The sequence below is a fragment of the Rhizophagus irregularis genome, chromosome 1 (assembly GCF_026210795.1).
Source record: "Rhizophagus irregularis chromosome 1, complete sequence".
NCBI classification, from domain to species: domain Eukaryota; kingdom Fungi; phylum Glomeromycota; class Glomeromycetes; order Glomerales; family Glomeraceae; genus Rhizophagus; species Rhizophagus irregularis.
In genome coordinates this window covers 7,949,847-7,976,745 of record NC_089429.1, presented here as the reverse complement: position 1 = coordinate 7,976,745, position 26,899 = coordinate 7,949,847, and the positions used below count along the sequence as shown (strand labels likewise).

Sequence of the window (26,899 nt, the reverse complement as noted above, 5' to 3'; positions counted from 1 at the left end):
TTAGTTATCATTATCTTCATCTATTAATAAAAGTTAGTAATAAAGCATTAATATATTTTTTATCATTGTAAAATTAATATTATAAATATATAGTAAATTATATTTACCTTCTAATATTAATATGCTAGAAATCTTTAAGTTGATTAATTGAGAATCTTGACAATCTATTATAATAAATAAAATTGGTTATTATTATCTTAATTATTTTATAAAATTTAAAAAATATGATATCTTATTACCTTCTTCATTAAGATATGTAGTACCAATAAAAGATGAATTAATGGGTTTTGACAAATTTTTAAATGTAAATGCTCTACTAGTATAAATAGCATCAGGTTTCTTTTCATATAAGGTTGAAATATTTAGTATTTCTTTATCAGCTTCTTCAAATACAGCTTTAATTTCTTCTCCTTTATATCCATATTTTTCATTATTACTATAACACACCCAATCATCTAATATATTATGTAATTCAATAGCTGTTGGTCTTTGATTTGGATTAGCATTCATACATCTATGAGCTAATTTCTTATAAATTTCAGGAGTTCCTTTTCCAAATCCTGGTCTGAGTCCATTACATATTTCTAATGCTAAACTACTATCATGATTTCTTTTATAAAAAGGTGGTTTTCCAGATGATACTTCAGCCATAACTACGCCAAAACTATAAATATCTGAAGATAATGTATATGGTTTTCCATTTAAAACTTCTGGAGCAATATATGGCAATACACCATATACTTTTTTATCTGATTTTTGTTCATTTGATGGTCCAGATAATCCAAAATCTGACACAAAAGTTCCTTCGCCAATATGTAATATATTTCCACTATGAAAATCTCCATGAAAATATCCTAATTCATGTAAATTTGAAAGATCCATTGCTGACTCACGTAAATAATTAAGTTTTGGTTTCCATAAAATTTTGTTAAAATTACTTGCAAGTTTATTTCTCAAATTTCCATCTGTTGCATATCGCATAATCATAATAAATTCTTTAGTTTTTGGGTCTTTAGTCATTCCATAAAATTTTAAAGAATTACTTTGTGAGCAATTTAATTTCCAATGTGTTTTAAGCTATTATACAGATTAAAATAAATTAAATATATTTTTATAGTTTTTAAAATTATAAATAAATACATATGAAAAAAAAAATACCTCATTTATAAAACCAGGTGATATAATCTGTGATCCATTTAGCCTTTTCAAAGCAATTTCCAAAGGTGCAGGTTCTCTTTTTATCCAATTTCCATCATCTTGTTTAGTGTATTTTGCATCACCATCGGTCCAAGTTGCAGAATACGCTTTTGCAAATCCACCTTCACCTATTTCTTTCATATCTTTAAATCTATCAAATGGAACCCATTCAAGAAATGATGGGCCATATTTATATTCACCAACATATTTCTCACATGCATCATAAATCGTATCCTTGATAAAATTATCAATATCATCACTTCCACTAGTCCATCCTTCAATTATGCAACGAGGAACACATTCTTTACACCAATATTTTTTATTATCTGGGTTATAACAATTTTCATGATCAATTTTTACGGGATTAGAATTTTTATCAGATACTAATTGGTTTTCATTAATAAAGCTCATTTTTATAATGTAAATTCTGTTGAGAACAAGTTTGTGTCAAATCTGTAAAAAACCACGATTATAAAAAAAAATTTGGTGCGGAAAAGAATTCCACGGTTATAAAAAAAAAAATTGGTGTTACCCACCACATAATTTAATTTGGATACTTAATGAGGATAAAAAAGGATCGGTATAAATTTATCCGATATAATCAAGGAGCAAGTTTGTGTCATGGTTATAAAAAAAAATTGGTGTTACCTACCACTTAATTTAATTTAGATAGATAAAAAAAGGATCGGCATAAATTTATCTGATATAACAATCATCGGGAAGAAATTTAGCCGAACTCTGCTTTTGCCAAATTGCTAAAGGATAACTGTCTGTGGGTTGTGTGAATTGTGTCCATGTGGGAAATTGAATAGTATATTATTAGGAGTACTAGTTTTTAAGGTGCTTAAGATCTAGTTTACTACTAACTCAACGGATGGTACAGTACTTTGACACGAAATTTTAACGTATGGTGTACTGCACACAGACATAAAATTAGTCAAAATAAGTTTTTTAGTTAACGCAAATTTAGTTAACGTAAGTTTTGGTTATAATGTAATATATTTTCTAGTAGTTAGGTATTTACTATATAGTTGTATTTTTACAGGTGTATATCGATTGGTACTGCAGCAGTACAAATTGATGGTGATTTTCATACTGAACTTAGACGCTAGAGTTTCACTTTATAATTTAATAATTCCAAATTAAAAAATTTACCTATTAATTTATTGATAAAAATAGGAAAGTTTAATTTATTATACTAGGTAACAGGAACTGTTTGAGCGTCCGAAGCGTTATATTCACATGATCATCTAAAAAAAATATATCACTAAACTAAAAAAAGCAACGGTTTATAGACTGACACTTTAAAAGCAATGGTTTATTTACACTTAAAAGCCAAAGAGATATTTTTTTCGAATTTTTATTTATAACAAATTTTTTTACATAAAATCACAAAAGTATTAGTTTCTTAAAAATATGCCAGCTATTGGGCGTTAGCATTCGTTGAAATGTATATTATATTTAATGCTAATAATAATAAATAACAAAAATTACTCCTAACAGATTTTAGTACAATATTATCTTTTTTATTACATAAACTTTGATGTTCAGTTATTATAAAATACATTACATTGACAGGATATTAAAAGGACTTAGCATTAATGTAATTTTGTTATGTCACTTAATAACTTACTATGTTCACGCAATCTTATAAATGATATTAGATTTTACATATGCTATTCCACATGTGTTACGTAACTACAAGAAGTACATCATTTTTTATCTTTTACAAAATAATTTTTAAAAAAATTTGTTATTTATTTACTTTCGCCAAAATCTACTTCGTCGAAGCCATTTCGCTCGAAGAGATGCTTTGCCAAAAAGGTGTTTCACCGAAAGGAAATACCGTTTTGCCAAAACTCCATCTCAACGAATTCCACTTCGCTAAAACCATTTCACCGCCAAATGAACATTTTGCGTTGCCAAATATAATGTTTCGCCAAAAAATTATTTATTTCACTTGGTTATTTTATTGCCTTAATACTAAATATATAGAGAAATCTTTATATCTAAAAAAATTATTGAATTAGATGATTTATCTCATTCTCATAGATTGGTTGTTTATAATATATTAATCTTTTTTTTTTTTACTTACTTTTTCGTGAATTTATTGCATAAAAAGATTAATATCAGTTACTTGAATGTTAAAATGATAATATCATGGAAAAAAATATTTAAAATAAGAATTTTTATTTTTTATCTTCATTGCGTGTTGATTTTTGGCCATTCGGTGACAATTCGGTGAAATGGATTCGATGAAATGTACTTTCGGCGAAACATCACTTTGTTGAAACATCACTTTGTTGAAACATCACTTTATTGAAACATCACTTCGTTGAAACATCCCTTCGTTAAACATCACTTCGTTGAAACATCTCTTCGTTAAACATCACTTCTTTGAAATATCCCTTCGTTGAAACATCCCTTCGACGAAACATCCATTTGGCGAAATGTACCATAACCGTTCTATTTAATTCTTTATTACTCATATTAATACATCATCGATATGACCAAATTTTAAATGACATACATAAAAAGACACTTTATTTTTTATGAATACAAATATTTATTTATTTATATAAAAATTGAGATAAAATCATAAAAATGATAGAAGAAAAGAATTAAATCATAAAAATAATAGAAAAAAAAAATTTAGATAAAATCATAAAAATTGATAGAAAAAAAAATTTAGGTAAAAACATAAAAGTAATAGAAGAAAAGAATTTAGATAAAAAATACGATAAATTTAAAAGAAAAGATCTTGACAGGATGTCTCCATTTTTCGTTTGCTTCAACCATTCAATCAATTAATCAATTGGATACATTCAATTTCGTCAATACTACTATTAACGCTATAATTTTTAATGATACCTTTTACCTTATACATTTGTAATAGGTCTTTTAATTGCTGCAGTTGATACGATTCATATTTTAATGGAATTGTTTTCAATCTTATAGGACATCTATCCTTCCAACCATCAAGAAATAATTCTAAAGCTTCTATCATATTCTCTACATTCATAGTAAAAAATTTAAACTTGAACAAATTAGTTGAAGAAGAATTCACTAATATTTTCATGAATTTACTCCAATCATGTTTGTTATAAGGATAAAAACCATTTGATTCCATAATTTCTAGTCCAATTAAAAATCTACAGTGAATTAATATCTTTTCAAATTCTGCAATATTTATATCATTCAATGATAATTGAAGATAATTAAGATTTGGACAATTTCTATAAATTGCCTGGATAAGCTTTTCATTATCTTTGGAATGTTGGAAAAGAATTCTGATTTCAATAAGCTTTCCTTTTGTATTTACAATTAAATTGGCTAAAATTCTAGATGGGATATATCGAGCCTTAAGAATTTTTAAATGAGGTAAAAATACATTTTCTAAATATAACCAATTTGCATTGCGAGCACCTTGTATTTTTAAACTTACTAAATTTACGAGGTAAGAAAGATAATTTGTAGTAGGTATCCAATCTATTTTTAAATACTGGATAGTATCTGCACAATTAATTAGTGATTCTTCAAGTGATTTACAATAGAACTCATTACTAAATAAATTATTTGAGTTGACGATAACCTCCTTTAGGTTTTTTTGAGTTTCAATTAATCTAATGATTCCAGGATTTTTCGTGATGTTATTGATTTCAAATCTCAACTTTTTAATTGATGAGTTTATCATAGCCAATCTCTCTAAAACATTACTATTGATTTCAATATCACAAAAAAAGTATTCAAGTTCTGAAATTTCTGAGAAACAATGCTCAGTTCCTGTAATATAAATATGGGATAGCTTGTGGATAGCAATAGAAATAAATTTTGTATTCATATTAAATAGATTCAATATTTCATTTCCTACAATATAAATTTTGGACTCAGGGTATTTGAAAAAATCGTGCATGATGCGATCTAAAAAACATAGATCCAAGTATTTCCAAAATCTGATATAATTAAAAAGAGTTTGCTGATATGGTTGTGCAATAAGTTTAACCCCTTGGTTCATCAAATTATTTCTTGATTCTTCCGACAAATGTGAAAGTATTACATTAAAGAAAACACGTTCGTTAATATCTTGTCTATTGGGATTTTTCCATAAAATTGGAGTAACTGCTTTACACCAAGTCCTATTAATCAAAAGGCATGAATAAAGAGTCTTGTTATCATTTTGCAATTCCTCCAATATTAGGAGCATTACGTCTTTGTTAAGCCTTGCCATTTTTTTTTTTTTTTAAAGAGATGAAACTTGGTCTTTTTTTTGTCTATTTATGCTATTTATGTATGAGATGGAATTATGGCGTAAAATGTACAACAACAAACAAATGATCAATAAAATGAATAAGAAGTCATTCATGCAGTGTGTAAATCTTGAGTCTCGACCAAAAAATTATCGGCTCGTATTTCATAATTTGCCGTGAACGTGAATATATTAACTGGAGAATTGATGAATCAACTAATTTAATAGAATTTTTTTTTAAAAAAAAAAGAAAACAAGAATTTATGAAATTTGGTAAAATTCGGTAAAAAACTAAAGTAGAATTAAAAAAACAACCGGAGATTGGAACGTTATTTTCAAAATTTACCATATGTAAAGCATGCAGCTTGCTTCACATGTAGATGCCACGAATTTCCTTTTTTTAACATTTCTAAAAAAAAAATGTTTCATTCAATTAAACGTTAATATATCTATAAAATACACAAAAGATTTTGGCGTTTCATCATTTCGTTTTTTTTTTAATGTATGTGTTGCATAAATAAGAACTTTTATAAATAAATTTGAACGGTGTTTACTTTCCGAACCAATCAAATTACATTTTATCGTAATACGTTTAAAAAATTTTAAAGTTCAGTGCCTGACAATTCGTGCATGTGTTTTGAATGATGAAATGTGGAATAAAAAAGACCAGGATCGGAGGCTATTTTTTTAAGTTCATTACATGTAAAATATAATAAGCGATTAATAATGCTACTAATTTATCATAAATAACAATAAATTAGCGACCAAAATTGGCAAATTATTTTGTAACTTCTCATTCAAAAATTACTTCATAAGACTTGGCGTTTCAATAATGAACTTCCTAAACCAATTATCTAACGACCAATAAAAAAAAACTAAAAAAAAAAACTAGAAAATAACAAGTATTAATAATTTTAGACGGAAATGTTCTCCGAATCACTAGATTACGTTTTATCATTGTGTAGAATTAAAAATGTGCATGCTTGCGATCTTACTATTTTTGGTCTCATCAATATATTTGATATTGTTTATATGCTGATCATCGCACATGACCCTTACAATTACGGTCTTATTTTTTTTCCAGAAATAAGGTAATTTTGTTATTTTATATTTCAAATCTGGCTTTCCGTGGAATACTCTGTTAATTTATGTTCTTGTTACTTTGTTAAAATGCCAAAACCAGCATATTGACAGAGATGCATGATGTAACATAATAAAAGACATCATGATCAAGTGGTATTCTGTACATGGTCGTACATGGTCGTACACACAACAAACAAAAAAAATTAAAAAATTGTCATTATTTATTTTTTTACGTAAAATAAAAGAAAAAACGATACATTAACACATATCAATGTTATGGCTTGAACTTGAGAAAAAACTTAGTTACTTTATATGACGTTTCCATATCGGAATTTCGTTCTTTCTTATTTTTCAGTTTAATTTTCTTTGATCCGTACGTTATATTGAAGTGCAGAATCCGCAGTACCCCGATTTTCATAATATTAGACAAAAACGTAACAATGCATATTAAAAGAGTTTACAGCCTTTGACAAGTATCAAAGATGATAACTCAAAGAATTATTTCATAATGGCTATTTATCAATGTCATAAAAAAAATCATTATACGTAGTTATATGTTTAGTCAGTTTTAATATCTGCGTGATTGTGTAATAGGTTTTTTTTCATGGCTATATAGAATTTAAGATATAAATATAGTTGAAATGGAACATTCAAAATAATAAAAAAATTAAAATTTTAAATTCATAAAATTATGAATCGTCAAAGCAAAAAATCTAAGATTGATCTTGATGTATGTTAAATAATTAGGAATTTAATTTAATATTTTAATTCTAACTTTTTTTTCATTTTTTTTTTCAGAGCGAGAAGATTATTATTGAACATATGCAGCGATACATCAGTGGGGGAAAAATTGATCGAAAACCGTTGACTCAATTGAGCAAAATTGTTCCCTATAACTCAAAACAAATATATAATCTGTAAGTTTATCAGCTAATGGATTTGAAATTTTTTCTTTAATAAATTTTAATATTACAACTTATACCGAATAATTTCCATTTTATAAATGTAAATTTTAGCTGGGTTAATAAGCTTGATCCTAATTGTAAGGAATTACAACATATATTTTTTTTTATTAAAAAAAAGAAATAATATTTGAAATAATATTTTTTTTTTATATAGTATGTTTACTTAGCGATATACCCATCGCTTCCTACGAGAGGGACTACATTTATGAATGGGTCGAACAACAAATTGACGCTAATGTTAAAAAGATTTCATGGAAAACATTACAAACTAACATGAAAGAAAAGTTTGGGAAATTAAGGCCTCGAAACGACCTAAAGAACATTTGGAGTGCAAGAAAAAAATATAAAAAAAATCAAAAAAATCAAACAAAAAGAGTAGTTAATTGTGAAAATGAAATTGACCCTTTAAATTCTCCAATGTCTGATGATTTTAATTCATTATTTTTTCAACCAACAGAAACAGAAATTTCAACAACAACACCAGAAGTTGAAAACAATATGATCCTGGATGATTTTGAATGGGCTTTAGATTTTAGCTATTTGGAATAATTTTTAATTTGTCTTACTGTATAGTATAGTATTAATTAATTATTGATAAGTTTTTAAATATAAAATATTTGTGAAATCTAATAAATAATACGTTCGGCCGCATTTTCAGGTCACACATGTTTATATAATTTGAAAGAAATTTAGAATATTTATTTGAAGAAAAAAAATTTTTTTTTTCTTTTTACAGAATTCAGGGTTACATCCGAAGTGTTCTATTTACTATTATGGATTAAGCTAGGCCTTGTATGTCTAAGATCTGCTGAACTTTAAATCGTGATTGTTATCTACTTTTGGCAATTTTATTTTTTTTATTATTGATTTTTATTTTAAAAATTAATTTTATTACAAACTCCGTGTGAATTACTTGAAAAATATATTAATTCTTAAAAATAAAGATTGTTATATATATAAAAAATTCAAATATTCTCAAGGAATCCTAATGGTTAACCCTATTTATATATATCAGTAGTGCATCACACCAAATATAAAATTTTTTTTGACAATCATTCAACAAAGAAAACTATTTATAAAATTTTTTTTTACAAATTATTTGTCATACTAAAAATATGGCGTTTTACTATTCCAGATAAATATTTCGGAGTTCCCGGATTATATTCTAACGGGCGTAGTAAGGAAATTTACTTGTTCATATAAATTTTAACATTCACTGAATGTCATAATATTAAGAAACTTATATTTTATATTTTTATCTGTTTATATGATACCGCTAACGAAAATGTTAGTGCATTTACCGACACTAAAATCTTGTCATTTCATCATCAGTTAGCTGCGCCTACTTACTGCGCCTTAATTTCGACTATAGTATGTTTCTTGTTGATTTTTAAGAAGAATCGTTCAGAATATTTTCTTTGTAATTATAATTTTTTTACTGCTTCTTTTAAAAACAATTACAATATAATAAATTAATATTTATTCTAATTACAAGCTCAACTGTTAACAATAAACACTAAATAAAATAAGCAGTGTTACAAAATCATCAGTGTTACAAAAAGGTAATCAAAAAAGGAAAATGTAGGGGTGAATAGGATGACGTAGATGGATGGAATATTACATGGGTTAACTACCAGATACAGGAAATGATTTCAGGTTTTTTCTAATGTCAAAATTATTATATCTTTCAATTCAAATATCTTGACTTTAATTAATTCAACCATTCCATGATTAACTTTCAACCGACATATCTTACATTTGATTGATACCATATCCAAAATCTTGCTTACTGTAAAATATTAATAATGAAGTTTTTCTTTATCAGAAGATCAAATGTGTAATATAATTAACCCACCATTATTTTAGCGTTATAAATTAATCGACATTTAAAAATAATATATATCCGCATTTAATAAGTTTACAGTATGATCATCTGGATCAGCTGGTCATCACTTTAAACGTGGCTCAGCGTCGGCCGAAATGATAAAATCTATTTTTTTGTAAAATATGTTATTTATTTTAAAAATTTTAAATAAAAATTACTATGCAATTAATTTAAATGTATAAATATGTGTGAAACATGACAAGAAATTTATCATGATTTTGCAAATGAATACTGTAGTTATACATAAAAACGGAACGTCATTAGAACCTTCCTTGTTTCTAGCAGGCTTCAAATGAAAAATTTATTATTAATTCGGGAAAGCCAATGTTATAATTGGTCACTTGTCAGTTGTATCAACCTTAATATACTAATCAATGAAAACAAATTTAGGATATTATTTTGTTTTTAGGTTAGTATATTATTAAGGTTTTAATTAATTATCAGAGTGGCGTAGTGTTGTATCACTCCACAACCGAAATTTTCACAATGCAATAAGGTTACATAACCAACAACGCGGCTAAACACCATTGGTTGCTTTTGTTCTCAATATTTACCAATCATTCTAAAATCGACGTAATCAATCTAACTCTTTTTATTTTCATTCGTTTAATCTTGTCTCACTTGTCTCATAATTAATCTACAAAAATTTTTTCCAAAAATATAATTTTCAAACTCCGAAATGTTTACGTATAACAAGTATGCATAATAAATCATTGTAATCATTGTAAACCATATACGATTTTAAATCCCCATTCTTGTGTATCAAAATCCATAACGCCATTTGATTTAATTTCATTGAAATAAATTCTCATGGGATTTAATTTTATAAATGATATATACGAAAATATCATCGGATAAAAATAATATTCTCTAATCTGAATAAATAAATAAAAAATTATCGACCATTAAATATCTTTTTTTTTTATTGTTCTTGAATGATTGAGCATAAAATTAATATTTTATATTTTCTTTATTTTTAAGCATTAAATATGCTAATAGTCATCAATCATAAATAATAAAATAATTCTAATTTGTGACTTGATATCTTATCGTTTTGCTATAATATCACAATTATCACACCATTTTTTTACGCTATTTTTTCGTTCATACTTGATCACATGAAGTTATAAAAACAATTTAAAACTGAATAATCTGCCATTATTTTCTTTATATGTTTACTCATTGTTTCTGAATTCAGTTTTCTGTACAAATAATTAATGATAGTACAAATGATACGGATTAACCAGCTGGTACAAATTATACATGAATAACAATATGCAAGTTGGATTGTCAAAGAAATTACGCAATAAGGTCGGCTAAATAAATTTCCTGAAATATGCTGTATTACCCTGCTAATTTAACGAGTAACCTTGGATTTTTTTTTTTTTTGGTAACAAGACAATTTAAAAATAGAAAAAAATTGTGAAATGTTGAATCAAGAACTGTCAAAGAACCTTTCGGAATTCCAGGGACATTCAAAGAAGAGAAGCCCGCTCTCAAAGAAAAACCAGCTCCGAAAAAGAACCCTGTCGCTTCAGCTCCGAAGATTTTAAGCGCGTGTATCAAATGGCAATCTATGTAAATTTTCAATGCATTATTACATTTGTAAATAAGTTCCATCTTAATTGCTGAGAGATTTGAAATAGGGGCTGCAAGTACTTGAAGCATGAATATTATATTTCTTTAGGTTAGAAAATGTATTCTGATAATACTTACATAAATCTACAAGATATTGATTAATAGATTAAGAAGGTCACAATAAGTGTATATTTTTAAGAAAGACGAAAGTATGTATGACTTAGATTAATTATTTCACTTACGTAAGTACCATTAGGTCAGCTATTTTCATCATTTTGATTTGCTCTTCTCGTTCAAAAAGCGTCGATGACAAAGTTGATTATTGCCTTACCAATGATGAAATAATTATTTCATAAGCTAATTATTATTTCTTACTTTCTGTTGGACTTTTCATTCGAAGATTCATTTGGGATTATACCATAATTTGCTACTACATAAATTGTTTATGATTTGATAAGCTTTGGGGGAAAAAAAATTGTTTTTTTTAATTGAAAAATAAAATCACCAACTTATTTGCGGCTGTACCACGATCCCGATTTTTACGACCTCCATCACGCACACTACATCCGTCGCGATCTCCTCCCCGGCCACTTCTCTACCTACAGAAGGTTTCTTTAATCAAAAAATGATTGCATCATCGTCATCAGGAATGTGAACTGTTTATAATTCTAAAAGTAGACGTTAAAACTACTGACCATTTCATTAGGTTTATAACGTATTTGCTCATCTTTAAATTTCGTGATGGCGTCGAATTGTTCCTTGGTTACTATGTATTGATCCATAATTTATGACACAATCATTCAAATCAATTCTTTGATCAATAAAGAATAGTTCACGAACTTTACTTCCATCATCGGAAATTTTAATTCGAATGTAACTTTGAATTTCTTTCAATTGATGGTGAATCTTTGCTTAGAATTTCGTTCTAGCCAGCTTGAAATCAACTTAATATTCTTTACTATCTTCCACGAGATTTTGATGGTATTTTTTATCCATGATTGTGTGGCGTTTTAACAAATTTTGTAATAGGAATTTTTGATGTTTGTCTATAACAACTATTTCCATTTTCCTTGGTCCTGGATCTCATCCGACTACAGCATTAAGCTAGGCCGTAATGCAATACAACCCTCGTGGCGTTTTACGAAATTTTGAGCTTCATCGCGGTCCATTGATTCTTCACCTGAAGTATTTCTTTTAATTCTGAGATCATTGTACAAGAATGTTGAACAAGTATTATATAAACCTTCTAATTAATGTGCAATTAAACACCCAGATCAAAAAAAAAAACGAATGTGGATGATAATGATGGAAGGAGTAATTAAGTTCAAGGTGAATCAGCAGTGATCAGTATTAGGCGTTTCAATGGTACGATTACTAGAAGATTTATAGAACATTTCCTTTTCATTTTCTTGAGAGGCGAAAGTGGTCTGATTCTTCTCCTGATATAAAATCGGCATCATCATTAATCTTTATTTTGAACTATTGATTTTGCCATTGCTTGCTTCTGTAACATCTAGGAGTAGTAATGTCCGGAGTTTCTGCCTTTCTGAGGTACTTTATCATCAATTTCCATCGGATAAATCATCATCATCATTTACATTAGAACGCTAACGTTAATATTTCAAATTTTGAGATTTTTTGATTAAACCGTGTTGATTGGCGTGTGGTTTAGAATCAGAAGCAGATTTCCTAGGGACGTCGGGTGATGAGGATCCAAACCTCTTCTCATTACTGGACCACCATGATGAGGCGTAATTGCCATCTGATGGGGGAGATCCTGATTACTTCGATCGATTTATAATCTATGCGAGATCTAATCCACCTGCGGCAGGAGGATATGATAGGGAATCAAATGATTGCTTGTACCAATATTGGAGGCCTTGTGATCACCAAGTTCGATATCTGAATTCTGGCCGAATTGGAATTATGACAAGAATTAAGAATTTTTTGTGTTTCAAAGAACATTTGTTTATTTATAACTTACGTCATTTTTAAACTTTAAATCTTAAAAGATTGTGCTTTTTTGACATTCTAAAAACAAAACAACTTTCGTAGAAATAGGGATTGGTCCAGCCAATTCTTGCCATGAAAGACATTGAAAACATGAAAAGCCTCATAATAATGTTTTCGTACCTGTTAAACAACCAATTTAGTTCGAAAAAATATATATAAAATCTCCTTATCTTATGTTTATATTTTTAAAATATGAACGTACCTTATTTTAAGAAGCTAAAGGATCGGTCCAACCTAATCGTTTGTTGAGATTTAATAAAAAAAAGTGTGGAGGAAAACATATGGATATCAGATTAGTATGTGTAACTTTCTTATCATTTGGTGTAATGGTGTATTGATTTGGCAAATATGTACAGTATGAAAGTGTCACCTATACCTGTTGTAGAGTTGTTTTCAAAATTACTAAATTACTACTGTATTTCTTGCAAGAATTCTCTTCGGAAATCGATACCCTTTCCTACCTAAAAATCGCAAATTTTGAAAAATTAATTTCTTTTTAGGGTGACATGCAGTTAGAATAGGACCATGTTTTTTACCTGGTCTATTATTTAACCGTATAAAGCAGATTTTTACTCGTATCGTTTATATATGTTATCACAAATACTAGTGTGAAGCCTATTTTATTTATTTGGCCGTTGACGCATACTTCATGATCTGAGGCACCGTTGTATATTTACAAGTAAGTTTAAATTTTCAAATTAATTTTTAATATTAATTTATTTTATTTATGTATTATCGTAAAGATTCCATCACAAAAATCCCCTCCAGTAATAATTACTCTGATTGCTAAATTACATTATAGAAATTAATTCACAGCTTATCTATCATTCGGATCAGTAGTGCGTGCTATTGTTGAATTTCAATTGCGGCAACAAATACTTTTAAGAACGGCTTCAACTTTGATTCAATGTACGTGATCAGAATCATAAACATGCTATGGAAGGCAACAAAAAGTGCTGTGGATTGGCGGCGCTCATCTCTTAACATTTTGCACAACATCAATTCAATACTTTAGATGCCAGATCCTTAAAAAAGTGATGAACTGTCAAGATGACGTCGCAGCATCGCATACAAAACTTTTTCATCAATGTTTAAATTATAATAATGGTACTACATATTGAAAGGACTCTTTGCCCAACTTTGTAAGGGTAATTATTTGACTACTTATTCGTAATGATGATAACTTCTTACATTTATTGTGATTTCACTATAAAGTAACCTGATTTTATTGAGATTTTCGAGTTAGTGGTAATATTAAACCCTATTTATTGTGAATATTATACACACATACCTTAAGTCCTTGACTCCCTAGTTTTTATGGTACTTTATGGTGCAGAATCTTTGTGAACATTTTTTTGGTATGACCGGAAATCAAATTCTGACTTTGCTGAAATCATCAAAAATGCTTCCTAAAATCATGCAATCCTTAAGAAATGAACAATTTTAAATTGAAACTATAGGAAAATTTGTGTGGCAAGGATTTTTAAACTTTTTATTTTATTGATTAAGGATTCTGGTCACGTGATATGGAAGAAATATCAAATTTCTCATTGATGACAAGAAAACTGCCCTCTGGCTATTTGAGAGATTGAGTATAGGCATCCCCGCCAATAAACCTCTTGACCCTATGGAAGCTGAGTGGATCAGTAACGCGACGATGGGAGGTCAAAAATATTTGGCGTGTAACAAGAATTATTATTTATGTATTTTTTTTTTTCTTTTATATCTTACTATGTAGTTAGGGAGACGGAGAAATGATAGTTAGTGCAAAATAAGGTGTGATCCATTTATTTATTGGTCATAAGAACGTTAAATTTTTATTGATGAAGTTAAGATCAAGAGCATTTGGTGTTGCTATTGTTATTTGATGTATTTGTAGTTAAAGGAGATGGGAAATATATGAGTTAATGGATAGTGCATAATGGGGAAGTGTATAGAACGTGACCTATTTATTTCTTGGTTGTGTGTAAGTGTGAAATTGAGATCAAGAATGTGTGCAACGAGAATTATAATTTGATGTATTTGGATAGTTAAAGTAGCTGTCAGCTCCTAAAGTCGATCGATCCAGGTACGCCTAATAATAAGAAATTCTTATCACTCTTGACGACCATAAAGTCATCTTAGAGTTCTCTCCATCGTATACAAAAATGCCAAGGCCATATGCAGTCCCAAGATGGAGAAGGTGTACGAGTTGATGGATTAGAGGAGTGAATTCCTTGTTGATGAAATTGAGATCAAGAGTGTTTGGCGATTATTATTTGTGTAGGAGATAGGGAAGGTATATGAGTTGATGAGAAGTGTATAATAGAGGAGTATAGTATTGATGTCTAGTTTTGTAGGAACAAGAATGTTTTGATGTGCAACGAGAATTATTATGTAATGTATTTGTGGCTAAAGGTGATCTATTTATTCCTTGATCAGTTTTTTATTGATGAAGTTGAGATCAGGAGTGTTTAGTGTGTAATAAGAATTGTAATTTTTCTTTTTCGTCTTGTGTTGTAAAGGGAGCTGCGAAAAAAAAAGAATTATATATGTGTATATGTTATATGCCTTGTGATGTAGAAGGAACGTTAAATTCCTTATTAATGAAGTTTAGATCAAAAATGCTTGATGTGCAACGAGATTATTATTGATGAATTTGCGGTCAAAGTAGATGAGAAGGTGTACGAATTGATGGATAGCGCGTAATAGAGGGTGTGTAGTATTTATTTCTTAGCTTGTAAGGAACGTTACTTCTTATGAAGTTGATCAAGAGTATTTGGCACGTATCGGGAATATTATTTGATGTATTCTTTTTTTATCTTGTGTAGTTAGGGAGATGGGGATAATATATTGGTGCAAATAAGGTGTGACCTATTTATTTCTTGGTCGCACGATGCGGAAATAACATCAAAATATCAAATTCTTTATTGATGAAGTTGAGATCAAGAAGTATTTGGTATTGCCCACCTTATGGTTGGTGGTCGGTCTTTTTTTAGGCAGATGTGGTAGTGTTTAGATTGTTACGTTGAGTGAATGTTGTACCAATCTTTTAAATAAATAAAGATTTATTTTTTAGGGGAGATAGGGAAAGATATACGAGTTGAATGTAGTGTATTATATAACTCTAGTTTTATTTCATTGAAAAATTACAATTAAATCCGCTTGCTTTTGAAATTTTGCTTAATAAATAAATACATATACTTAATATATATCCATTATATTTAGAGATGTGCCACTTAGTGTTATATAACATACAGTGATGTGCAAAAAAAATGACAATTTTTCAAGTCACGTTAATTTTTTAACCAATAAACCAATCAAAAAATAAAAAGTAGTATTATTTTAAAGCTAAAACATAGTAGACTTTATTAAAAAAAATTAATATGGTATTCGTTCACCATTTCTGTCAATAACCTCCCTACAACGTTGCGGCATTGAATTTACAAGATTAATTAGGAGGTTATTTGGAATTTTTACCCATTCTTCATGCAAAAAAACATCTAATTCATTAAGATTTTTTGGTCTACGCAACTCTGTATTTCTCTTAACAATTGCCCAAAGGTTTTCTATGGGGTTTAGATCTGGACTATTGGATGGCCAGTCCATAACCTCTGGGACATTATTTTTGAGAAATTCCTTAGCAACCCGACTAGTATGTTTAGGATCATTATCTTGTTGCAGCTGCCAACTATCTCCTAACATACTGTACACCTCTGGAATTTGTCTTTCTAATATTTTTGTGTAAAATTTTCCATCCATTATACCCCTAAAACAAAAAAGACTTGTTTTACCTCTTATGCAAAAACCACCCCATGCAAAAATTTTACTTCGGTCTTTTGGTATGGGACGAATTGGCCGTTGTTTTTTATACCAATGTCTTACTGTGTTGCGGAATAGCTGGAAAGCTGTCTCATCACTAAATAAAGTATTTTGCCAGTCATCATTCATGTGATTTTGTGCCCATTCAATACGTTTATGCTTATGGGCTGGAGTAAGCATTGGTGTAGCAAGGGGGAGTGCATTTTTGTATCCGTGACTGGTCAAATACCTTGAAACTGTTGAGCGAGAGACGTTAACACCAACATCTTCCAATTTGGCAGCAATGAACTTGGCGGTAATTGTGGGTTTTCTTCGAATATATTGTCCAATTTCACGAGCAGCCTTTTGCGTTATTTTACTAATACGTCCATTGCCACCTCTATGTTTCACATCTCCGGTTTTTTTGATTTTTTTAAGGTTCCTATATATTGTCCTAAGTGGTATCTTTGTCAAAGAATGAATTTTGGCGGCAGTACGTATTCCTTGCCTCCAGAATTGTAATATCGTTTGTCTTTGAGTTTCTTGCTTAGATAGTGGCATTTTATACGGTTAATAAAATACAATTTTATTATATATGGGAAAAAATTTTTCGTTAAAAAATATAGTAATCACGGGGCTTTCATACGCATATTTATTTGTGTAGATACGACTAAAATCGGATAAGTTATGCCTGCTGATCATTACTCAAAAAAAATTGTCATTTTTTTTGCACACCACTGTATATAACACATATATATAATTAAAAAAATACATACAATATGAATAAAAATTTTTATAAATACAATATATACTTTTATTATTCTATATTAAAAATATACCATTTTTGCTATATAATATTTATAACATTAAAAACAACAAATATAACAAACATAACATGTTATATATGTTATTTATGTTATTTATGTTATATATATCATTAATCTCACTTCACGTGACCAGTGACAGATAAGGGATGAAAATTTTTGTGACTTCAGAATATACAGCCTGGTAATTGATTGATCAAAAAAATTTTTATTCATATTATATGTATTTTTTTTAGTTATATATATATGTTATATATGTTATATAACACTAAGTGGCACATCTCTAATTATATTTAATAAAAAAAAATTTTGATCGGGTAATGATGAGGCTTCAACGCCACAACAATGAGTTCTTAAGCCAGTTACAATCTCGACATTCTTAATTTTTTTAAACGAGCGCGTAAAACTATAAAATATAAAAACTTAAAGCATCAAACAGTCAAACAGATCAATACTACATCATAAATTTATCAACACATTAAATTAAAATATTGTTTAAGGAATTTTTATAAGAAATTATATTCTAAATAAAATTATGCTAAATTACCAATTAATTTATATTTAATATTAATTTTCTTTTTTAAAGTTTCATTTCTAATTCTATTAGGATTAACATTCAAAGTAATTCCATTCAAGGGCTCTTTAGAAGCCCAATCAATCATCGTTTCGTATACTTTGCCATCAAAGTGGTCGGGTCACTGCCAAAGCGTCATAATTTTTCTGTTTAGCGCTGACATAAATTCTGACATGTAAATGTATCAACACTGTATCAACCACATTTGGTCTGTTATAAAATTTTTACTAAAAGATGGTAAAGATATTGAATTATTCCATGATTTCTTTTGTGATTATCGATTTGATCGTAACTAGGTGAGCTGACAATTCTTTTTAATGTGCATTGCTTAATAATGGGTATTGATTTTCTTCATTATCATCAAAATATAAAAAGACAGCTGAAACTAAACCTTCAGAATCTTCATTAAAATAATTTACTTTTAAAGTTTTTATATTTTAACAAATAGTGGCAAGTCGAGTAATATTTAAACTAATTTCAAGAGAAATTAGGTTTGAAAAAATGATTCCTCACTCGGATATTTATCAGTATCCAAATAAAAAAGATAACTTCTAATTTCAAAATTTTTTTTGTACAAAAAATCCATAATTTCTTCCTTTATTAAAAGTCGTACCATATCTTTAATCCAACTTGGCGCGAAACGAGTAAATAATTCACGAATACAAATGTTGGTTTTCTTGGTAACTTATATGAAGATAATATAATATTATTTTTAATAAAAAGGTTTACTGATTCAATCGGTTGATTGAGAGGCATAAATTTTTGGATTTTACTTGACATCACTTCACAAATGGTTTTTAGAAGCTAAATAATAAAAAAATTGTCAAAAAAGAAAATTGAAAAAAAAAGAGAAAATTACTAAATTTTTTTACTTACATAACGAGCAGTTTGATGTGCAAGTTGCATTTGGTAAATAATTTTATTAAAATATAACGAACCCGCTAAAATTTGAATAATCATGGCCGCCACATGTCTTTCTACAATCTTCAATTGAATCTACTGCCATCATGGTAGTTAAGGATGTTAATCCTGATGTAAGTCTGCTAACAGAGAAAAATCACTTTCGGAACTCCGTTTAAGGTATTTCATATACAAATCAATCATGGCTTTTACTGTGTGGTATAAGCTTGGGCGATTATTGGGAATAATCGATATTGTTGCATTGTATAATTAAGCACTGAAGTTTCTACTATACGTCTAAATTATAGAAATTACACATTAATAAAAACCAAAGAAAACTAATTTAAAATTATATGTATTTTTAACTCACCAGTCTTTCGATTTTTTGGTTGATCATTATCAACAAATTGTCTTCATACGGCCGCTGCAATCGTTGCAGTACGTGCAAGTGAAATTCGAACATTTGTGACAATCATGGCACGAACGAATACCATGGCACCATAAGATAATTTGTTATTCGGCAGATTTATGTATTCGCTTGTAGCTTTTTTTAATTTGTAAAAGCATATTAAAGCGTGGAATTCTCATATGGTCAAAATCATCAATCGATTATCAGTAGCGTTATAGAACCGATATCTCGTAATTGCGTCTCTAAATCTCTAATTTGAACGATAAATGGACGAAGATCATAGTCCTTTCCACTGCTCTTTAATTTTTCCATAACGATAGCGTGGTTGCTGCGTACATTAAAAAAAGTTTAGTATTCAGAAATTTCGTGATATAATTATATCAATATAAATTAAACCTACGCTGTTCTTCCTAGACCTCCAAATCCACCATTTTGATGCGGTCAAATATGATAAATATATTTCGATTCTGGAATATATGTTACAGTTATTCCGAGCCACGTTAGACCGTGATCCAACTCCGTTTGAGCATAACATCCAATATTTCATATTTAAGTGCTGGGATTAGGGATTTTTTATTGTTCTTCGGATCCTTGTCCGAATACCGTAAGTATTCCCATAGCGTGTTTAGACTTGACCTACTGAATTTTCACGTCATGTTTAACCATCAGTCTCTCATAATCTCCCTTAAACTCAAGCCGTGAGTTAATCCATATAAAATGTTTCTACATTAGAAATAAATATAAGGAATATTTAATATTCTAATAAAAATAACATTAATATCACTGTATTCATCCCGCTCCTCGCACTTGGAGATAATCTAACACTATTTTTGAGCAAAAGGTAAAAAACGTGTAAAGTTTTTGAGTAGATGATAGGATTTTGTAGGCGTGAGAAAGATATTTCCACAGCATAGGTACCACCAGACACTTTTAACTAAAATGCATGAATATAACCGTAACATATTATGCGAAGATAGTATATATTAAATCCTAAAAATAAGAATAATAAATATCTGTGCGAGTATATAAAATATGATTAACTTTTTTTTTTAATAATTATTTATTAAACTTTTTACCTGCTTGATTATCAAAATTCTTGGTTAATTCCTTAATTTTTCTTTCTCTGTCTTTATTTATTTATGCATTAAGCATTAACGTCCGTAGTTAACCTCTTTATCTTTGGATAATGTTTAGATATCATTTTAAATAGTTGTCCACTTTCGATCGGATAATCTTTGAGATTCAAGTAAATGGGTTCCCATCATTCAATACTACTTGGTTAGAATGTAGTTTCAAGATATTGGAGATCTGGAAATTCTCAATTGTCCCCAGTCTACACTCTCATAATAAAATTCATCACTATCATTAATTAGTTTCAAATGTTAAACTTGTAAGAAATGTAGGATCAATAAATGTAACAAATGGTGTTAATATAATTTGTTTTAATGTGGTAGCTTTTTTTCGCTTAATAATGGGTATTGGTTTTCCATTTCATCATAAGATGATTTGAAAGTTCTCTTTTCATTATTTAATGGTTTAAGTTATTTGGGAGAATTCTAATTTATGGAGGTTAGGACAAGGTATTAAATAAGATAAATGAAAATTTTTTTGACGTGAATAGGGAATTTTAATTTTTTTTTTTTTAAAAAAAAAAAATCCAGGGTTTAAATAGAAATGGTTGTGTGGCGTTTCGAGCACGTCTGCCAGGTTAGTGTCGATCACGGTGACAAATAACGGTGACAAATAAATTTTTGGCACGAAAAAAATTCTCTGTCCCTCAGATACAGTTCACCCTCGCTATAGTGAAGCTCATAGGCTGAAGGTTAAGATTCACTATAGTAAGGGATTCACTATAGCGAAGGTGAACTGTATTAAGAATTATTATTTATATAGAAAATCCGTACCTGAGCTTTTCTTTACTATAGCAAATTATTCACTATATAAAAATTCACTATAGCGAGGGTGAACTGTACTTAGTGTTTTTGAACTCGTGGCTGCACGTGATCAAGTGACGCGTAAATATCACCCCTTCCTATTATAGAAGTGATCGACACTAGCCTGGCACAGATTTCAGACCAGCGCGTTTCGAAATATGTGACTAGAGTTTCGATCCGTAGCGGTTTTATCCGGTTTTTATCCGGATACCGGCTCGGTTAATTTAGGCTGGGACCACCAAAATTAATAAAATTTATGAAATAATATTATTTTAATTCTGGCCGAAATTATAGTCCACTCAAAGCCGAAATTTGTAACCTTTTTTAATTATAATCCCACGTTAAAATATTTGAGGTTTTATCCGGATCGAAACACTATATGTGACACATTTCTTAAATACTGTGATACAATGTATTCGTGCTACGCTACGTATCTCATCAGGAGTTGGTCAAGTTGATGTTCAAGTAATTTCTTCACACAAACGTAATATTTAAAATACATTCGGAGAATCGATTAAATGAAGAATGTAAATTATGTAATGGATTCTTGTTATAATATGGAAGTCAGAAAGTGAAACTTTTAGCAATAGAGCTTATTGCCGTGGAACGCCTTAAATAAAAGGTGTTAAATAGTTAAAAAATATACTACAAGTTATATCGTTATTACAGTTATTACAATATTATTTTTATATTTGCAAATTATTTTTAACATTGCATTTCCTACTCGAAATTCATAATAATACAAAAATTACGAACTTAGATCTGTTGATAAAGAAGTTGCAGTACTATATAAGCAAGAAATTCTCTTGGTTCGTAATATGAAATCTACAAATATGAAATTTTTTTGCATCTCACTTACAGTACAATAATTGATTAACTATATTATACCAAAGAACACGATATAAAACGGTCTTAATCCAGATATTTAATAATATAATTCCCGTAATCCGTAATCGTGAGGATTCGTTGTGATGATAATATACAGTATGATGTAAAACTATTTGAACATTAACCCTAAACGTCTCGAAACTTCCTATTGAAAATACATCATTCAATCCATTTATAAATATTAAGAACAAAATTTATTAAATAATAAAAAATCCTTTCAAAAAAAAAAGTGCAGATTCGATGATTTTACTTACAGAAGGAAATCAAAGTTTTGGGGATATGGCAACTCGGAGCGTATATGAACTGATGATCCTTATTCTAAAGCTGATTTCTATCAAATTCCAGTAAAAAGTCACAAAAGATAAACCTAGAGTTTTGATCAATGGTTGATTCAAGTGTTACGTTGATACGGTCAACCCTCGATATAACGAACTCGGATTTTCCAACACGTCCAATTAAATACGTTAAATATCACCGAATGTGAGGTAAAAAAAAGTTTTGCGAAAGAGGCAACATATTAAAAATTGTCTTTAGATAATTACAGATGGGATTCGTTATCGAATTGATTCTTTTTTAGGAAAGGTTCTTTTATGTTCAATTCAGCTGATATTACATTATAACAGCCAAGATTTAAATATTAACTCTCTTATTTTATCTTTTGTTTTCTCATATAATAGTTCGCTTTTTTCTAAAAAAAAAAAGTCAAAATATAAAATAATGATTGTGGGTACAACAATTCTCTAAGAGAAAAAATTTTTTTTGAACCTTCAAAAAATGAGGTATCCTCATTCATATTGTAACCAATTGATTTACTCGATCAAATTTAAAAAATCTAGGATTTTTTCTACTGAGAGAATGCTTCCAGTTCAATAAGTAATATTATCCAAAATTTCTAGGGTCTTTTATGGTTGTAATATACCCCGTGTAAATTTCTAATACTATTACCAAATATTCCGATTCACGATGATTAAAAAATAGTAAGAATCTCATTTCGCCGAAACCATTTCGCCGCCGAAGGGACGTTTCACCGAAAGGACGTTTCGCAGAAAGTGTATTTTATCGAATCCATTTCACCGAATCGTCCATTTCGTCAAATGGACAAATGGTAGCGATTAACATTTTTATAAAAAATATTCATCACGCAATGAAAATAAAAATTAAATTAAATTATTTTTTTTTCCAGGATATTACTACTTCAACATTCAATGAGTAACTGATATTAATAATTAAGCAATAAATAAATAACTCTATTTTCTTTGAAAACATTTATTCACGAAAAAACAAATAACGAGGTAAATTTATAAAAAAGTCCGGATACCGAGTTTTATTATGCAGCAAAAAGGCTCAGTTTAGCAATTTTAAATTTATTATTAAAATTAGTTTAGGCGACACATTGTTAAAAATTGGTTCTCGTTTCATGGATTCAAAATTTTGGGCTGGCGGTCGGTATTTTTATTTAAAAATTTAATATTACTAAAATTTTTTCCGTAAATTTTCACAAAATTAGGTCGACGGGTGAAAATCAGTTCTAAAAATTTAAACTTGGGTCCATTTTTATGGAAGTTTATAACGTCACGTGACACAAATTGACCTTTGGGATTTCGGCAACGATTTGGAATTTCGGCAACAATTTGGGATTTGGGCAATAGTTTAGGATTTGGGATTTGGGTAAAATTCAATTGTTTATCGAATTATAGCAATTAAATGAATTATATATTATAATAATTTAATAATTTATCAGTTTAGCCAAAATTATCTATTAGTATTTATTGTATTATCGATATAAGCAAAGGTATATAAAATTTTATCAATTTAATACATAACATAATGGAAAAATAATAAGACACTGTAAATGGTAACCATATAATTTTATTTTCACCATTATTTTCAATAGATTTCAATGTATTCCCTAGCAAAAAGTGTATAAAATTTTATCAATTTAATACATAACATAATAGAAAGATAATAAGAGACCGTAAATTGAGGACATGGTTACCACTATTTTCAATAGATTTCAATGTGTTCCCTACTCTAAAATATTCATATCATCATTGCAAATAAAAGATAATCTGCCATATATAAAGACAATACACACTAATATGACAAATTCATCAAAATTTAGAAGATTGGTTCAATAAAACTTCTTTTAAAAGGTTCAGGATTATCATCAATCGTAAATAAGCTTCTGGCTTCTTCTAAAATATGTTTTGAAAGTTGGGGATAATAATAACAGTATGGGGGTGTATTTAAGTATCTAAAAACTATTAAGGAATTTTTGCATCTAGCATAAGCTATGATTATTTCTAATATATCATCATTAATAAAAGAATCCATACAAATACCAATTTCCTTGAGTTGACATTGCATATTACGAAATAAAGCTCCCAACATTTCAATAATCATAGATGAATCAATCTCCAAGATTTCCAAAATTTGTAAAGAAGAAGAAAATGAATGAGCCAAATCAGCAATTTGATCAATCCTAAGATAATTATTATCCCAATCTAATTTTAATAAAACAAGATGATCCAAACTTTCCAAAAATGAAATGATAGTATAAATATCATTTTGAAATATTCTAATGAAAAGATGTGTAATATTTGTACAAAAAGGCCAAATTAATTCCGTAAAGTTATTAGCATTAGAATGAACAATATATTTATCATAATAAAGTGTTTTAAGATCATTATTTGACATTAAAATAATTCTTTTGAATAGAGTGAGAACAGGAAAATAGGAGATTGTAATATGAAAATTCTTGAGATTATTAAATTTTGAATTAATAGGTTTATTTAATTCTGAAAGATCAGTATTTTTATTACAATAAAAACTAACAAGTTCAATTGTTTCCAGATTTGAACAATGATCCAATATACTAATAATTATATTAAAATTACGAATTTCATGTAATTTTAAATGAGTTAAAGAATGAGAATGTTTTTTAACAAAGTTCTTATCATTCCTAATAAAACAAGGCATTTCCAATGATTTCAAATTATCCAATGAAATAATGAAAGAACTTAAAATATCCAATAAATCATTAAATTCGGGATTAAGTTTTTTCAATTTTTGTTGTTTAAATTCTTTCTTTGTAAATATTAATCGAACATGGTTTATGTTATTATTATGATCAGAAATGATTTCAGTAAGTTTTGTTGCATTCTTTTGAATAAATTTTAAAATTTCCTTCATTTTTATATCAAATCTAAAACCAAATCCAAAAGTAAATTTGTTGATATTTGATAAAACATGACCGAGAATTCTATCATCAAATGAACTCATATCTATTTGATTTTTTTCATCATTCAAATCAACATTCAAGTATTTAAAATTACTTTGAATATTAAAAAATAACTTTTCCATAAAAGGGTTAAGAATATGAACAACACTATTAATTCGATTCTCTGTAGTTGAAGCAAAATGATATTGATAAAGAAAGGATCTCATTGATGTTTGTATATTTAATATTTCAAATTCTTGAAGAAAGCTTGGATAATTAATAAAAGGTTTTGGAAAGTCAATAACAGAGTTATGAAAGAATGCCGTGATCTGTTCTTTTTCTTGATCATCAAGACAGGAGAAATATGTTCGAAAGATGAGAGCTTTTTTCGTCTCATCTTGTTTAATATATTTAAATGGGTTTCTCCAAAGTATACGTACAACGACTTGACAATAATCTTGATTTAAAACGACACATGAATATAAAGTTTTAATATCGTGAATAACATACTGAATAATTTCATATATACAGTCGGCTGTTAAATTTACTGTACTGGTGATATCTTGATTTCGCGACATATTTCGTAAAAAAAAAGAAAGAAAAAGAGATGTAAAAAAAATTTTTTTTTTAATCCGAAAGACTTATTCCTATTTATGGCGCAAATTCTGTCACACAAACATGAAATTCAATGAACGTTACACGTTTCACATGATCTATTGCTGATATATTATTAATTTTCGAAAAATCTTCCAATATACAATTTTGAAGATAATTTCATTTCTTATCGTTGTTGCTATGATTTTTTACTCCTGAAAATCTACTTAAATTTAAATAATTCAGTTGATTAATATATTAAATTAAATTTATTAAGAACAAACAAATTATTTTATAATAAATTATTATAATTACGAATTACGATAAAAAAACTATTAATCATCAATTTGTTGGCATCAGATCACGCCTTAAGAAATTTGTGAAACACGATATTTGGAGATCCATTAATACTTTTTATTCCTTCACATTATATTTATATCCGATGTATAATAATTAATCCTTTCTTAAAAAATTGCCTCCATCATGAGGTTAATTAAGAGGATAATATGTTATGTATAGCTTTGGGACAATATTTCCGTTATTCAAAGTGTAGTCTGGTTGTCGATCATGTAAGATTGATTAGAAATCACGTGACATTTGACATCTCTTAATAGATTTTGTTACTACCTTACATGTCCGATATACCCTAACATTCTCAACATTTTGATCATCAAATTCGAGTACAAGCGTCGCTTTTTTAATGCACAATTGAACTCTTGCTTAACTAGCGAACTTTTTATCAAATACGAATAGAATAACAGCATGGCGATTGAACGAACCACATATCACAAATCGCACTACCGCGTTCA

The 26,899-nt window shown here is 28.4% G+C and overlaps 7 protein-coding genes across 7 annotated transcripts; 1 reads left to right on the top strand and 6 right to left on the bottom strand.

Annotated features, from left to right (window-relative positions):
- OCT59_001580 (uncharacterized protein) lies at nucleotides 1-1,702 on the bottom strand (the record flags this gene model as incomplete). Its single annotated transcript, XM_066139680.1, has 4 exons — nucleotides 1,159-1,702; nucleotides 240-1,077; nucleotides 108-164; nucleotides 1-20 (listed from the first exon to the last, which is right to left on the bottom strand). The coding sequence occupies exons 1-4, from the start codon at nucleotides 1,606-1,608 to the stop codon at nucleotides 1-3; spliced, it is 1,365 nt and encodes a 454-aa protein (XP_065989068.1). The 5' UTR covers nucleotides 1,609-1,702.
- A 2,298-nt stretch (nucleotides 1,703-4,000) lies between these two features.
- Nucleotides 4,001-5,425, bottom strand: OCT59_001579 (uncharacterized protein; the record flags this gene model as incomplete). The annotated part of the gene is made up of 1 exon (XM_025332098.2): nucleotides 4,001-5,425. One exon carries the CDS (start codon nucleotides 5,423-5,425, stop codon nucleotides 4,001-4,003), a length of 1,425 nt encoding a protein of 474 aa, XP_025177216.1.
- Nucleotides 5,426-7,217: 1,792 nt separating this feature from the next.
- On the top strand, nucleotides 7,218-8,040 carry OCT59_001578 (uncharacterized protein; the record flags this gene model as incomplete). Its single annotated transcript, XM_025332099.2, has 4 exons — nucleotides 7,218-7,256; nucleotides 7,325-7,443; nucleotides 7,543-7,568; nucleotides 7,646-8,040. 4 exons carry the CDS (start codon nucleotides 7,218-7,220, stop codon nucleotides 8,038-8,040), a joined length of 579 nt encoding a protein of 192 aa, XP_025177217.1.
- Nucleotides 8,041-11,325: 3,285 nt separating this feature from the next.
- On the bottom strand, nucleotides 11,326-11,736 carry OCT59_001577 (uncharacterized protein; the record flags this gene model as incomplete). The annotated part of the gene is made up of 3 exons (XM_066139679.1): nucleotides 11,326-11,384; nucleotides 11,464-11,566; nucleotides 11,650-11,736. The coding sequence occupies 3 exons, from the start codon at nucleotides 11,734-11,736 to the stop codon at nucleotides 11,326-11,328; spliced, it is 249 nt and encodes an 82-aa protein (XP_065989067.1).
- Nucleotides 11,737-12,567: 831 nt separating this feature from the next.
- Nucleotides 12,568-13,494, bottom strand: OCT59_001576 (uncharacterized protein; the record flags this gene model as incomplete). Its single annotated transcript, XM_066139678.1, has 7 exons — nucleotides 12,568-12,731; nucleotides 12,821-12,863; nucleotides 12,939-12,958; nucleotides 13,002-13,087; nucleotides 13,170-13,183; nucleotides 13,344-13,424; nucleotides 13,492-13,494. The coding sequence occupies 7 exons, from the start codon at nucleotides 13,492-13,494 to the stop codon at nucleotides 12,568-12,570; spliced, it is 411 nt and encodes a 136-aa protein (XP_065989066.1).
- Nucleotides 13,495-18,745: 5,251 nt separating this feature from the next.
- Nucleotides 18,746-19,051, bottom strand: OCT59_001575 (uncharacterized protein; the record flags this gene model as incomplete). Its single annotated transcript, XM_066139677.1, has 2 exons — nucleotides 18,746-18,949; nucleotides 19,022-19,051. The coding sequence occupies 2 exons, from the start codon at nucleotides 19,049-19,051 to the stop codon at nucleotides 18,746-18,748; spliced, it is 234 nt and encodes a 77-aa protein (XP_065989065.1).
- Nucleotides 19,052-24,394: 5,343 nt separating this feature from the next.
- Nucleotides 24,395-26,074, bottom strand: OCT59_001574 (uncharacterized protein; the record flags this gene model as incomplete). Its single annotated transcript, XM_066139676.1, has 1 exon — nucleotides 24,395-26,074. One exon carries the CDS (start codon nucleotides 26,072-26,074, stop codon nucleotides 24,395-24,397), a length of 1,680 nt encoding a protein of 559 aa, XP_065989064.1.
- Nucleotides 26,075-26,899: the final 825 nt, after the last annotated feature.